Here is a 13,577-nt window from a genome sequence, read left to right on the forward strand (position 1 = left end):
GTCAACGGAAGGTTGTACATTTTAGTGTGCAAAATTAAAGGTTGTACACCAAAGTGTGATAACAGGTAAAAGTTGTACATCACGTGTGTAATTTACCCCGATATTACGACATGTGTATAAGTGAATACTAGATTGATCGCTACCGACAACATCAACAATAAACAACCACTATAGTAAACAAAAAAAGGTTAAATTAATTTTCAAACAGTTTAGCTTCTCTTTCCTCCTTAGCCGACCCTTTCTAGAAGCCAAGAAAACGTGTAGCCAACTTTCTACTTACCTACCAAATAGACCTGCCATTGGTCCGCCTAGCCCGTCCAAACCCGTCTTTCATGAGTTGGACTTGGATACATATATTCATCATTTGACCCGGCTCGATCCGAACCTGTACAAACCCACAGGTTGGACTTGGGATTTGTTTCAAAAACCCAAATTAGCCCGGCCTGATCCGTCCTTTTGTATATTTATAAAGTAACGGTTAATAATTTCTTCCTCCAACAAAAGTTCATAATTTCTATTAGATGTTGTTTATCTGTTAAGAAAATGAAATCAAATATTAATTTTTTGAGCGATTATTTGAACTATTAAGATTATTAATTTATGAAAAAATTGGTTTTTGTTAAAACTAAAATTGGAAACAGATTTAAGTTTGAATAGTAACAGTAGATGGAATATTAATTTATTAATTTCTAGTTGGATTTTTATTTTTTATAATTATAATTAATTTTATTTTTAATTTATATATTAGTTGGACGGGCTGGACTAGACTGGGCTTGGGAATTAGAATCTTTAACTAAGCTCAGCCCGGCCCGGTCCGAGCCCGATGTGAATATAATACGAGTTGGGCTAGACTTGGACAAAGGAAATGTATGTCAAGCCCTATGTTGCCCGGACACGGATACGGATACGGACATGGGAAAATTCTTTTTTATAAAACATAGGACACGGAAACGTAGGGGAAACATGTAAATATTAAAAATATTGGGGCACATTTATAAATATTAAAAATATATTTTTATATTTGAATTTTTGAATTTTTGTAATATAAGTAAATAAACACATATAAAAGAAATTATAAAACTCTCATCTCAACCTAATTATTAAATACATGAAATATAAATAATGTTAAAAAACGTTTTGATAAAAAAAAAATAAAACAATGAAAGCTTTCGTCTATGTCTTTTGGTTTATCTCAGATTTTATTTTTGTTACACATACAGATCAACATACTTTTTTAGATATTCCAACTCGTTTTCCTTTGAAATAACTATCGACCATAATTGCTCTATTTACTTATGTGCTTTTTTTCCTGAAATAAAATCCAATCGTTTTTTCCTTGTTTTTTTTAACAACGGTAACAGCAAACAACGGATAAACCAAAAAGATCCTCAATCACTCATAATTTTACATATCATTTTAAATTAAATTAAGATAATAAAATTATAATTATTCTCTGAAAGCATATACAAATGGTATATAATATTATCATGTCAAAGTGTTTGTTAAATAAATATTGGATTAAACTTTTAAATTGACGTGTTAATTAAAAATAACATAAATATTTAGAAATATTACTATATTTTCTTATATTTTTAAACTACACGTAATACCTAAACGATACACGAAAACAGTACGAACCTAATTAAATTAACACAATTATCACATGATAAAAAATTTAAAATTTGGTGAAGTTAGTCATTTAAATGACATGACCTACCTACAATTTTCACCCCTATTATACAAAAAACCCCATGGATATCCATATTTGTATTCGAGTTTCCGAATGTGAGTCAGAATTAAATCTTTTCACGGGCTCGGGTACTACCATACCCACCTAGGCTCGTGTTCCCTTAGCCGGATTTGGAAAAGGAAAATTAACTTTGGACCTAATTAGACCTAGGTTGAACCCATCTAACTTTTTAACACGTTTGGAATTTATAAAAATAGCACGTTCTGATGTGATCTGTCTATTAATATTAATTCATAAATTTATATATTTAAATATTTAATATTTATTTTTAAATATAAATCTTATTTATATATTATTTTCTAGTGAGTTAAATAGGAATTTGATTTTTAAACCTGATTCCATTTCGACCCGAACTGTCTAAATTAGTAACGAGCTGATTGTACTTAGAATAACCATTTTTACACACACAAAATGGGTAAATTACACTCATAGCCACTGTACTTTATCCATTTTTACATTATGGCCACTGAACTTCATTTCTTCCCAGTATGACCACTGAACTTTACACTTCTTAACACGGGTAGCCACTCAATTTTAACTAACTTCTCAAAATGACTGTTAACAACCTCAAAATAAAAATATTCAAGAATTAAACTTGTTCAGAACGACATTTACCATGAAACCATATTTTTTTATTTTCGAAAATCACATTTTTTGGAGCTTTCTCTCCTAACCAAACAACAGTTAAATGACCCTAAAAACGAAAATTTTCAAGAATTAAAGTTCCTTATAATATTATTAACGCTTTGGATTTTTTATTTTTAGCCGTCAACGGTCATTTTGAGGCGTTGAGTGGCCACCGGTGTTAAAAAGTGTAAAGTTCAGTGACCATACCGGGAAGAAATGAAGTTCAGTGGCCATAATATAAAAATGGGTAAAGTTCAGTGGCCATGGGTGTAATTTACCCCACACAAAATCCGCTGGATCCGATTTTAACCCGGCCCAGCCCATTTACAGTTCTAGTAAGAATGATGGTAAAGCCAGAAAAAGAGAAAAATAAAAAAGTGTAGTAAAGCTAAAGAACAGAAAAAGAATAAATCAAAGTTGTTTTCACTTTTTTTCAATTTCAGAGGTCATCAAAAATTCCTTGAAAACCAGAGCTTTAATGGCGAATTATGCGAAGAGGAAGAAAGAGGAATGAGAATGTCTTACATTACATTCTTCAACTCATCTTAGTATCATAATCTCTCTCTCTCTCTAGCTGCCATTTCAGTGAGTGCCCCAATCTCTTATTCACACAACTTTTATATTTTTCAATGTTACTTTTGCAGTTCCATCCAAACTTTGTTTGATTTTGATTCAGTTTCTTCATCCTCCACCTCTTAGATTAGCATCATTTTAAGTTAAGAAGAAGATAGGTTTCAGATTGTGAAGCCCGTTATTGCTCTTTTGAACTGAATTGAACTGATTTCATACTTCGATTTGGGGATTTTGTTCCGATGATGTGCTTAATTTGCATTTTTATAGCCATTGTTGAACTATAATCCACTGAAAGGAGATGAGTTTTTGCATTTTGTTTCTGTAATAGCAATCTCTTCAAGCTCCGTCTAAAATTGCTTTTGCTTTCCCTTTTACATTCTTCAACTCATCTTAGTATCATAATCTCTCTCTCTAGCTGCCATTTCAGTGAGTTCCCCAATCTCTTATTCGCACAATTTTTTTTTTTCAATATTACTTTTGCAGTTCCATCAAACCTTTGTTTGATTTTGATTCAGTTTCTTCATCCTCCATCTCTTAGATTAGCATCATTTTAAGTTAAGAAGAAGATAGATTTCAGATTGTGAAGCTTTGAACTGAACTGAACTGAACCTATTTTATCTCCTTCCTTGCTTCGTGTTATCATTTCATACTTCGATTTGGGGATTTTGTTCCGATAATGTGCTTAATTTGAATTTTTATAGCCATTGTTGAACTATAATCAAGGAGATGAGTTTCTGCATTTTGCGTCTGTAATAGCAATCTCTTCAAGCTTATTTGTGCTTTTGCTTTCCCTTTTGATTGATGGGGTTGAAATGTGTTCCGGTTTTTGAGCTCTGTGATACTCATAAATTAAAGTTGCTGCTGCTCTTAGTGTTGGTACTTTTGTGTTCATACCATTGTGGTTCCATTAATCTCAATCCAGAAGATAGGGCCTCACTTCTGCTATTCCGGTCATGGGTTGATCAGAATCGGTATTTATCAACCTGGATTGGTTCAAACTGCACAAACTGGACTGGAATTGTCTGTGACAATGAGAGTGGGAGGGTAATTTCAATGAACTTGACAAACATGAACTTGTCAGGTCATATCCATCCTAATTTGTGCAAAGTTGTGTTTATTGAATCCTTGGTTTTGTCTGAAAACAGTTTCACAGGCCAAATTCCGCTGTGTTTCGGTTGGTTACAGAATCTCAAAGTCCTTCATCTTTGTCATAATAGATTTACTGGTTTTGTCCCGGATACTTTCATGAGACTTAAGCAGATGAGAGAACTTGATATGAAAGGAAACCATGATTTAGGAGGTCTTCTTCCATGGTGGATCGGTAATTTTTCGTTGAATTTGGAGAAGCTTGACATGAGTTTCAATTCATTTAGAGGGGAAATACCAGAGAGCTTGTATTATCTAAGCTCTTTGAAGTATTTGAATCTCGGAAACAACAACTTATCCGGTGATCTTCACGACTTCTACCAGTCTCTAGTTGTTCTAAATCTCGAATCAAATTTGTTTTCGGGTACTTTGCCTTGTTTTTCTGCATCTGCTCTGTCTATGCTTGTTTTGAATTTGGCTAATAATTCTATTCTTGGAGGCATTCCTACTTGCATTTCTTCTCTAAAGACATTGACACATTTCAATATGTCACATAACCACTTGGACTCTGCAATATCTCCGAGACTCGTTTTTTCGGAGGAGCTTCTTGAGCTGGACTTAAGTTTCAATGATCTATCTGGCTCACTTCCAACCAAGATCGCTGAGACTACCGAAAAATCAGGGCTTGTTCTTCTTGATCTGTCTTATAATGGTTTCTCGGGTGGAATCCCATTGAAGATCACAGAACTAAAAAGTTTGCAAGCATTGTTTCTTTCTCATAATTTTCTCACCGGGGAAATTCCGGGAAGGATTGGAAATTTGACTTATCTCCAAGTGGTAGATCTTTCTCACAATTCATTATCAGGTTCTATTCCCTTGAATATAGTTGGATGTTTTCAGCTACTTGCTTTAGTGCTCAACAATAACAATCTCACCGGTGAAATTCAACCCGAACTTGATGCTTTGGATAGCTTGAAGATCTTGGACATAAGTAACAACAAGATTTCCGGGGAGATTCCATTGACTCTGGCCGGCTGTAAATCGCTAGAAATAGTGGATTTTAGCTGCAACAATCTTTCTGGGAATCTGAATGATGCCATAACTAAATGGTTAAACCTCAAGTATCTATCACTGGCTCGGAACAAATTCAACGGAAACCTACCTAGTTGGTTATTCACATTCGAAGCGATTCAAACAATGGATTTCTCAGGCAACAAGTTCTCTGGCTTCATACCAGATGGTAACTTCAACTTTAGCTCGAATTTCAACAATAGAGACATCGTTCGAAGATTGCGTGCCAACGAAGGAATCAAAGTATCAGCATCTGTTGTTGACAGCAATGAATTAAGCTTCAGCTACCATCTGTTTTCACCAGTAGGAATCGACTTATCCGACAATCTGTTACACGGAGAGATTCCCGAGGGTCTATTTGGACTGCAAGGTTTAGAGTACCTCAACTTATCATACAACTTTCTCGGTGGAGAAATTCCGAGTTTAGAGAAGATGTCAAGTTTAAGGGCTTTAGATTTGTCCCATAACTCTTTGTCAGGACACATCCCGGGGAACATCTCTAGCCTAAAAGATCTTAGACTCTTGAATTTGTCATACAACAGCTTCTCCGGATTTGTCCCAAAGAAAGAGGGCTACCGAAGGTTTCCTGGCGCATTTGCTGGAAATCCAAATTTATGCGTGGAGTCTTCGGGGGGAGGATGCGATGCAGCGAGCTTCCCAGCTGTGCCTGGGAAGTCATCTGAAGATATGGAGGGTCCAATCTCTGTCTGGATCTTCTGTCTGAGTGCTTTTGTAAGCTTTTACGTCGGAGTTATGGTTCTTTTTTGTTCTGAACGAGCGAGAAGTTATATTCTCCGGGCAAATGTTTAACTTTTCGGTTGGAGTGAATTGATCTGATCTTCTGTACATTCTTGTTTCAGTTTGTTCTATTCTTACAGCTTGTAAGGTAAACTAGTTTTGGTGTTTGTTTGTATACATTATTGTTGAGAATAGATTGTTGTGTTCATAATTGTGCTGTTTCGGGTATAACGTTATATAGATGGAGCAATTCAGATCGAACTAATGACGCATCAAACTGAAGTCCTTGTTTTTCGTTAATTTCTTGCCACTTATGCGTCATGTTGGCTCCTTTCGGGCAATTTATGTTGTTTTTATTATATATTTTAGGATTAATGGAAAGAAGATAAGAAATCAAGAAGAGAGAGAAAATGAGATATAAATGAACAATGAATTAAGGGTTAAAATGAATTCTGAAGTTGACAGACAGTTTCAGTTTAACCCAAATCGAAGTTTACATATGAACTCTTGACAAATTAATTCAAATTTGATAAATTTTTAGGTATTGAAACTGATTGTTTTTTTTTTTTTTTTTTTACTAATTTGTCAATTTTTGCCAATTTCAAAGTTGAATTGATATTTAAATTTTAATTTGAACTAAACGACACTGACCGACAATTTTCAGGGACCATTTTGATTCTTTTTTTTATATATAAACACGAAAGGAAAATACAAACAAAATGATTAAGATAGAACCATCCTCGGAAAGCTAACATCCAAAAGGTCATCTAACAACAGCCTTCGAACCTCCTCAGACTCGGAAGAAAGAACCGAGACTCTGAAATACATAGCCAACCTTAATTGGTTATAATTAAATACATTTTTAATAGCTATAAACATAAAGCTTATTAAAAACAAGTTACTCATTCCATTTACATTTTTTAACGGATTGAAAGCAACTTTCTACACATGTAATATGCCTAAAAAAAATGTAACAATCTTATTTCGAATGGTAAAATATAAAATTTCAGATATAAATGAAATAAGTTGCACGGTATTAACTGAATTTAATATTTACAATTAATTATTTTATTGATCATGACTAGATAGATGTATACGGTTATTAAATTAAAAATGATAATATGCAAAAATACCCCTAACATTAACAATCAAGAGAAATTTTATCCTTAACGTCTAAAAATGCAACTTTACCTTTAATATTGATAACTAATAGCAATATTACTCATAACATCGACAAGTTAGTCAATTTAAAAAACAATTCATCAAACTGTGTCTTTCGTGTCTTCTCCACTATATACAGATATAGTATTGAATAACATCATGAGCTTCACCGAACAAGTCCAAGCCCATTGAATGGCATAACGTTAAGCCAACCCATCCATCAAGAAGGACCTTTCCACAAGAAATGATGGAAAGGAGCTTTGGATGTCAACACACACGCTCAACTCTATATATTACGAAATTATACGATCCAAACCTATAATATGTTGACACGTGTACAAAGGCACAAACCAAGAGGTACACATTATCTATAAATAACGTAGAAATTATCACCACACGTATACAACTCTTTAAAATACATTACTACTAAACTGCTTTCAAGTTAAGTATTCTCATCACCGACTTAAGCATCGGATAGGGTTTGCCGAACTCCAGCCCCTGTCTAACCGTGTTCTTCCTTATCAGGTGATCTGAAGCAAGCAAATAGAAAGTAATTGGATATTCCGATATCAGACGTAAATTTTCCTTTTGGTCCTTTTTGTAACTTGTTTGGCTAAAATTAAGAAACATTTACTCATAGCTATTTTAAAAAGAAAATCGGCCAACATCCACCACCAACAGCTAACAACAAACAAGAAACAACAGTCGAACCGAACTGGTTCAGATAACATCTTTCTATTATTTGGAAATACAAATTGAATTTCTTACAATGTTACTCAATAGTATATAAACTAAATTAAAAACAAAACCAAAATGAATATAGATTGAAGCATATCTATATATCAAATCTTCTGTAACCCTCCATTAAAATTCAAAATAACACAGAACCATGTTTTTTTGTAATCCAGAAATTCCTTTAGGGGTCAAAAGTTTTGTGGCAACTACAAGAGATTCATAGGGAAGTCTAGATCATGAGAAAAGCATAAATCTTTTGCTTCGAATCACTCCCGCTGTGGCGAAAAATCATCCCGACATCCTAATATCTAATAGGTCCGTCCAAGCTCCCTGATGCAAACTGAAAATAGAAGAAAAACAAGTACTCAATTGAATCAGAAGGTGAAAAATGTTGTTGAAATGTCCTTTGCAAGTCGAAACGAACTAAAATCTTACCTGTCGAACTATAGGATTGGTCGATGTGGTGAATTCGTCAGTCATTCCTTGCCAAACAACGGTTCCTTTATACAGAAACAACAACCTATACAAGCAAGATGGTGAGGATTATAGAGAATATGACCAGAAAACTATGTTTCACGGAAATGGAAATGGGCACCGGGAAATGTTATTTCTAAAAAATATAAGGATAAGGTGCAAAAATACCCCTCCTAACAGTTACAATCATGAGCAATTTTACCCCTAACGTCTAAAATGGTGTAATTTTACCCTCTAATGTTGACAACCAAGAGCAATTTTATCCCTAACGTTGATAAGTTGGGTCATCTATACTTCACGTAAGAGATCATAAACATATGATTAGACACGCAAAAAATTTGAAATAAAAATAAAAATATATATCGTCTTTTGTACGAGTTGGACAAAAAAAATTCAAATATTTCGCCAAATTTATAAATATTAATCTTCAATTTTATTATTAAATCACAAAAAATATGAATTTTTTTTTAAAGAACCAAAGAACAAAATATCTGTGTTTTATAATAATGTCTGAAATTGACCCAATTTGTCAACGTTAAGGGTAAAATTGCTCTTGGCTGCTAATGTTAGGCGTAAAATTACACCATTTTCGACGTTAGGGGTAAAATTGCCCCTGACTGTAAATGTTAGCGGTATTTTTGCACCTTAATGGAAACGGACAAGAACGGAAATGGAAGCAGATATGAATCGCGGAAACGCTACTAAAAGAGAGTTTCCGTGCAACATAGCCGGAAGAAAAGAGCAGTTTTCGGAGCAGCTACCTGTCAACAGCCCTCTTAATGGTACTATGTTGATGAGTAACAACCACATAAGAAGCAATGTTCCCTGGTTTCCCGACGGCATCCTCCCCCTTCATATGGACGGAACGGATGAGGTCTTCTACCACAGTAGATGCAATTGGATCGAGTCCAGCAGTTGGTTCGTCGTATAAGAGTACCTGAAAAGGAAAGAGAGAAGAAAAATCTCAGAGATACCAAGGGTATTGCAAGTCTCCTTCGCCAAAGTTTGGGTCAACGTACCTCGGGCTCTATTGATTTCTTCGTGATATCAAAAATTATGGATCGTGCTAAGGCGACCCTTTTCTTCATTCCGCCGGACAACTCAGAAGGCATTCGCTCCTCTACTCCCTGAACAAAATTAAAAGACAAATTTAAGCTTTGCCACGATTGAAATTGCTTGACCGAAGTCCCATTTCTTAGGTCTCACGGCTTAAAACATGTCTACATGTATTAGAAACACACTTTACTAATATAGCTCAGTTACTCTCTCTTCCTTCCCGACTTGGGATTCCGTTTATTCCTGCCTCCATTGCCATCCTTGCTCACGCCTTCTACCCGACACCACCCCTCTCAGGACCGGGTCGTTACAACAATTCATAAAGGAAAATTGTGCATTAAAAGGAAAAGAATAATCATACCTTAATTTAATTTATAATCCAAGCTTACCTTCAAACCTACAGCAGCCAAAGTTTCTTTGACAAGATCCGAGATTTGTTCGTCCCGCATGCTTGAGTTTTCATAACTAAGTGATTCAAGACAATACAAAATTCAGGCATTCTTTTCCCCAAATCAGAACTACATCAAATCCATACTAATAATCGAAAATCCCGACAAGAACAGAGTAAGTCGGAGATTTCTTACAGAAGGAAACCGACATTTTCACGTACAGTCAACGAATCAAAAAGTGCTGCACTTTGAAACACCTGTCATATTAACAAACCGAATTACTAACAATACATAAGAGAGTTCATATTCATATTCGGAATTCAACCAAATTTTACCAGTCCAATTCGAAGCCCTGACATATCCTGAGCTTGATCACTGATTAAGCCGTCTCTCTTTCTACCTCGAATGTAAACCTCACCCTACTCGAAAGATCTTTGATTAGTCTATATCAAGCATCAAATTCACAAAACCAAGACATCCTAATACTTAATTATGCACCTAATTACGAACAGGAATTGGTAAAGATACACAATATTTGACTTTGTATGCTTACCTTGTCCGGTGCAAGAAGTCCTGCAATAATCTTCAATATTGTAGATTTCCCAGTACCTGAAGGTCCAATTATTCCGACTGCTTCACCGTGTCTAATCTATGCGAGGGAATTAAAATAATCAATCCAGAGACGGAAGATCCAAACATGAAACAAAAGATGAATAAAACATCAGAGTTATTTGATTTCGTAATCATCTACTAATTACGGTTCTAAACTTCCAACATAATGTTGCTAAACGATCCAAGTTTAAGTATATGCCTAATTGAACCAAATAAAAGCAAACCGAGTTTAAGCAAATCAAACAGCTTTTTTTCAAAGGAAATCAACACGAGTTAATAGGAGGCGCAACATGAAAATTTCGTTGTTTACTGTATGGAAACAGCAAAAATTAAATTCGAGAGTCAGTCCCCATTCGTAAATTGAGGTTACAACCAAAGATCGAGGATGGAAATGAAGGAATGTCTACATCGATTTAATCAGATACAATTTGAAGCACATTTGCTTGAAACAGTTCAAAAATAGTTTTATACGTCTTTGGGCTCGCAAGCCAACTTCCATGAAACTGGGTGCGCTTACTACTCGAGTTCATGAGATCTCTCACTCGAAAGTAAAGAATGTACGCTAGCACCAGTTTTGGCTCCCTCAGCGAGTACCTCGATTGTCTACTACAACTACAGGATAAAACAAGTATGCTTAAGGTACTCATGATGCCCGTGTGCCAAAACCAAGGGGCCTTTCTGTGGAAACCTCTTTTTTGATGGTTTTTTATCTGTTTCGACATTAAAAAATATATTGATTTTTCCCAAATAACCGAATACTTTTGTCTGTATGTCGTAAATCTTTCACATCAGACCAAAACAAACCAAAAGAGCAGCTGTTCCACTCTTTTTACAGTTTAATGAATCGAATCCTACCAAATTAGCTTCCTTCCAGCAGTTATTTCTTAATTCCAACCAAACACTACTATATCTAATGCTTCGAGTAAAATAGCAAAAATGAGCTACAAAACGGAGAAACAAATGGGCATCGAGACTGTTCATCAACAATTCACTACCACGCAATACTCGGTTCGGTACATAAACTCAGATTGCTTGAACAATGTAAGTTAATTTATAAGGTAACTATAGAATCAAAACTCAAAACATTGTTTGAGATCTTAGTTCAATAAAGACTAGGTGTACCGTACTATAAATTTCTTATGCATAGTTTTAGTACAACAAGTATAAAAGGGCGGCCCGATGCACTACGCATCCCCACTAAGTGAGGGTCCGGGGAAGGTCCCACCACAAGGGTGTATTGGGGGCAAGCCTTTCCCTGCCAATTTTTTTGGCAAGAGGCCCCTCCTAAGACTCAAACCCGTGACCTCTCGGTCACACGACAACAACATCTACTGTTAAGCCAAGGCTCGCCCTCAACATAGCATAAAAGTTTAGGTACAACAAGTATATGACACATAAAAGTTATGTTACAAGGAAACAGAAACAGAAACTGAAACTGAAACGGACACCGGTTATTTCTAAGAAAAATTAGATAGGAAACTGTAAAGGAAATGGAAACGGACACAAAACGCGGATTTCCGTGCAACATAGCATAAAAGTAAAAGCACAACTCAAATGTTATTCAGAAGCAGAATCATGAACATCACAGCAACAAAAGTAAATGAAGTCAAAACTAAATTCACCTTGAAGTTCACACCTCTCAATATGTGCTTCTCCCCAAATGACTTGTACACATTTCTACATTCGATTAGAACATCCGAATCATGCTCTGGTTCGAAAACTGTAGCTAATGGCTCCGATTTATGTGAATCCTAGTAAAACACATAAGAGAAAACATAAGAGAAACTGAAGAATACTAAATTAAATTGTAGTAAAGTTCAAAATCCCATCAACAACAAGATCAAAAGTACTAATCAAACATTCAATTTAAGAGATTTACATTGAATTTGGTTGCAGAATGTTCCTCCTTCCCTATGTTCCTAGGAGGAGCCATACAAGCACAAACATACTTTCTCTGTTTATAAGAGAAACAATTACTTTTTCCCACTCTCCAGATACAGAATCCAGAACTATAGGGTTTACTAGCAGGAAGTAACATTGAACTGGACAAGGAAACCATGGTTTGAGGACGAATTTGATATTACCGATGCTGAAGCACAACCAATTGAATTTGAGCAAACCCAGAAACATAAATGGGGAAAGACTTCACAAACTAATCGAATTTCAGGTATTCACAGAAGGATTCAATTCTGAGTTTGAATTTTTGAAAATCCCCAAATCGATTAACACCTGATACTGTCCCGAAACAGATAAAATTGAGGAGACAAACAGAATCCAAGATGAGAAATCATTGAAATGACACTAAATAAAGAAGAAAAGTAAGGAAATTATCAAAAAAGGTAATGATTCGGAGGAAAGAAAAAGGGGGAAATGTTGCCCAAAAACGTTTATGTTGTGTTTATCATGAATTGATAACAGTAATGCGGATGGGGTGCGGTTAGGTAAAGGAAGAGAAGGTGCTTATGAAATGAGTATTGCTTTGGTTGCGCTTCTTTTTGGGAAACTATGTAGCTAGCTCCCGGATGAGAGGAAGGGGAAGAACACTGAACGGATCTTATTCTGATTGTGAACCGACCCGACCGTTCATGATGATGCAATCAGAGTGAAAGTTTAGGTACACCCGGCAATTTCATATTCGGATCGTGTTCGTATGTCATTTTGGGGTTCGTGTTGAAAAGAGTAAATCTAAAAACTTTTATGTCACAATTTTGTTAATTGTTTGGGTTAGTGTCGATTTCATGTTACTGTAATTTTGTTATGCATATATATTAATAATAATTTTTAAAAATATAAGAATGTTAATATCATCAACAAAATTAACTGTTTGGGTTAGTGTCGATTTCATGTCATTTTAATACTAACCATCGAAAAGTATGCTAATATCATATTAAGGGGTCAAATAATGTGTTTATAATAATTTAGGACGTTCGAGTCATATTTGCAAATAATAATTATAGTTTTATTATCTTTATTAATAAAATGACATATAGAAATACAAAATAATATAACAATATTTTAAATATTTGTGTCATTTCGTGTCGGTTAGTATATCAATGTTAATCCAACCAAAAAATAACACATTACCTACTAAGTTAAACTCAAACATTAAAATTGCGTGTGGATCTCATATCGTATGTACTTTTGCCACCTCTAATAATGATGCTATTAGAGTGAAAGTTTAGGGGTGGCAATTGGTGGGTAAATTATACACATGACTGATGAACTTTACCTATTTTAACATTGTGGTCATTGAACTTCAATCCTTAATAGTAAGGCCACTGAATTTTACATTTTTTAATACCGGT

The 13,577-nt window shown here is 34.9% G+C and overlaps 2 protein-coding genes across 2 annotated transcripts; one reads left to right on the top strand and one right to left on the bottom strand.

Annotated features, from left to right (window-relative positions):
- Positions 1–2,773: 2,773 nt before the first annotated feature.
- LOC136206316 (receptor-like protein CLAVATA2) lies at positions 2,774–6,037 on the top strand. Its single transcript, XM_065997332.1, has 2 exons — positions 2,774–2,962; positions 3,652–6,037. Exon 2 carries the CDS (start codon positions 3,752–3,754, stop codon positions 5,915–5,917), a length of 2,166 nt encoding a protein of 721 aa, XP_065853404.1. The 5' UTR covers positions 2,774–2,962; positions 3,652–3,751; the 3' UTR covers positions 5,918–6,037.
- Positions 6,038–7,700: 1,663 nt separating this feature from the next.
- LOC136205965 (protein TRIGALACTOSYLDIACYLGLYCEROL 3, chloroplastic) lies at positions 7,701–12,819 on the bottom strand. Its single transcript, XM_065996841.1, has 10 exons — positions 12,152–12,819; positions 11,895–12,023; positions 10,214–10,309; positions 9,996–10,079; positions 9,856–9,917; positions 9,661–9,736; positions 9,235–9,342; positions 8,977–9,152; positions 8,177–8,261; positions 7,701–8,081 (listed from the first exon to the last, which is right to left on the bottom strand). The coding sequence occupies exons 1-10, from the start codon at positions 12,329–12,331 to the stop codon at positions 8,043–8,045; spliced, it is 1,035 nt and encodes a 344-aa protein (XP_065852913.1). The 5' UTR covers positions 12,332–12,819; the 3' UTR covers positions 7,701–8,042.
- Between the last annotated feature and the right edge of the window lie 758 nt (positions 12,820–13,577).

This window comes from Euphorbia lathyris, chromosome 9 (assembly GCF_963576675.1).
Source record: "Euphorbia lathyris chromosome 9, ddEupLath1.1, whole genome shotgun sequence".
Classification (NCBI taxonomy): Eukaryota; Viridiplantae; Streptophyta; class Magnoliopsida; order Malpighiales; family Euphorbiaceae; genus Euphorbia; species Euphorbia lathyris.

Excerpts from the sequence above, each read along its gene's own strand:
- LOC136206316 (XM_065997332.1), top strand. The coding sequence starts at position 3,752 with ATGGGGTTGAAATGTGTTCCGGTTTTTGAGCTCTGTGATACTCATAAA.
- LOC136205965 (XM_065996841.1), bottom strand. The coding sequence starts at position 12,331 with ATGGTTTCCTTGTCCAGTTCAATGTTACTTCCTGCTAGTAAACCCTAT. Across the intron at positions 10,310-11,894 it reads TGAGAGGTGTGAACTTCAAG|ATTAGACACGGTGAAGCAGT; the intron begins GTGAATTTAGTT and ends TCCCTCGCATAG. Across the intron at positions 8,262-8,976 it reads ATTAAGAGGGCTGTTGACAG|GTTGTTGTTTCTGTATAAAG; the intron begins GTAGCTGCTCCG and ends TTGCTTGTATAG.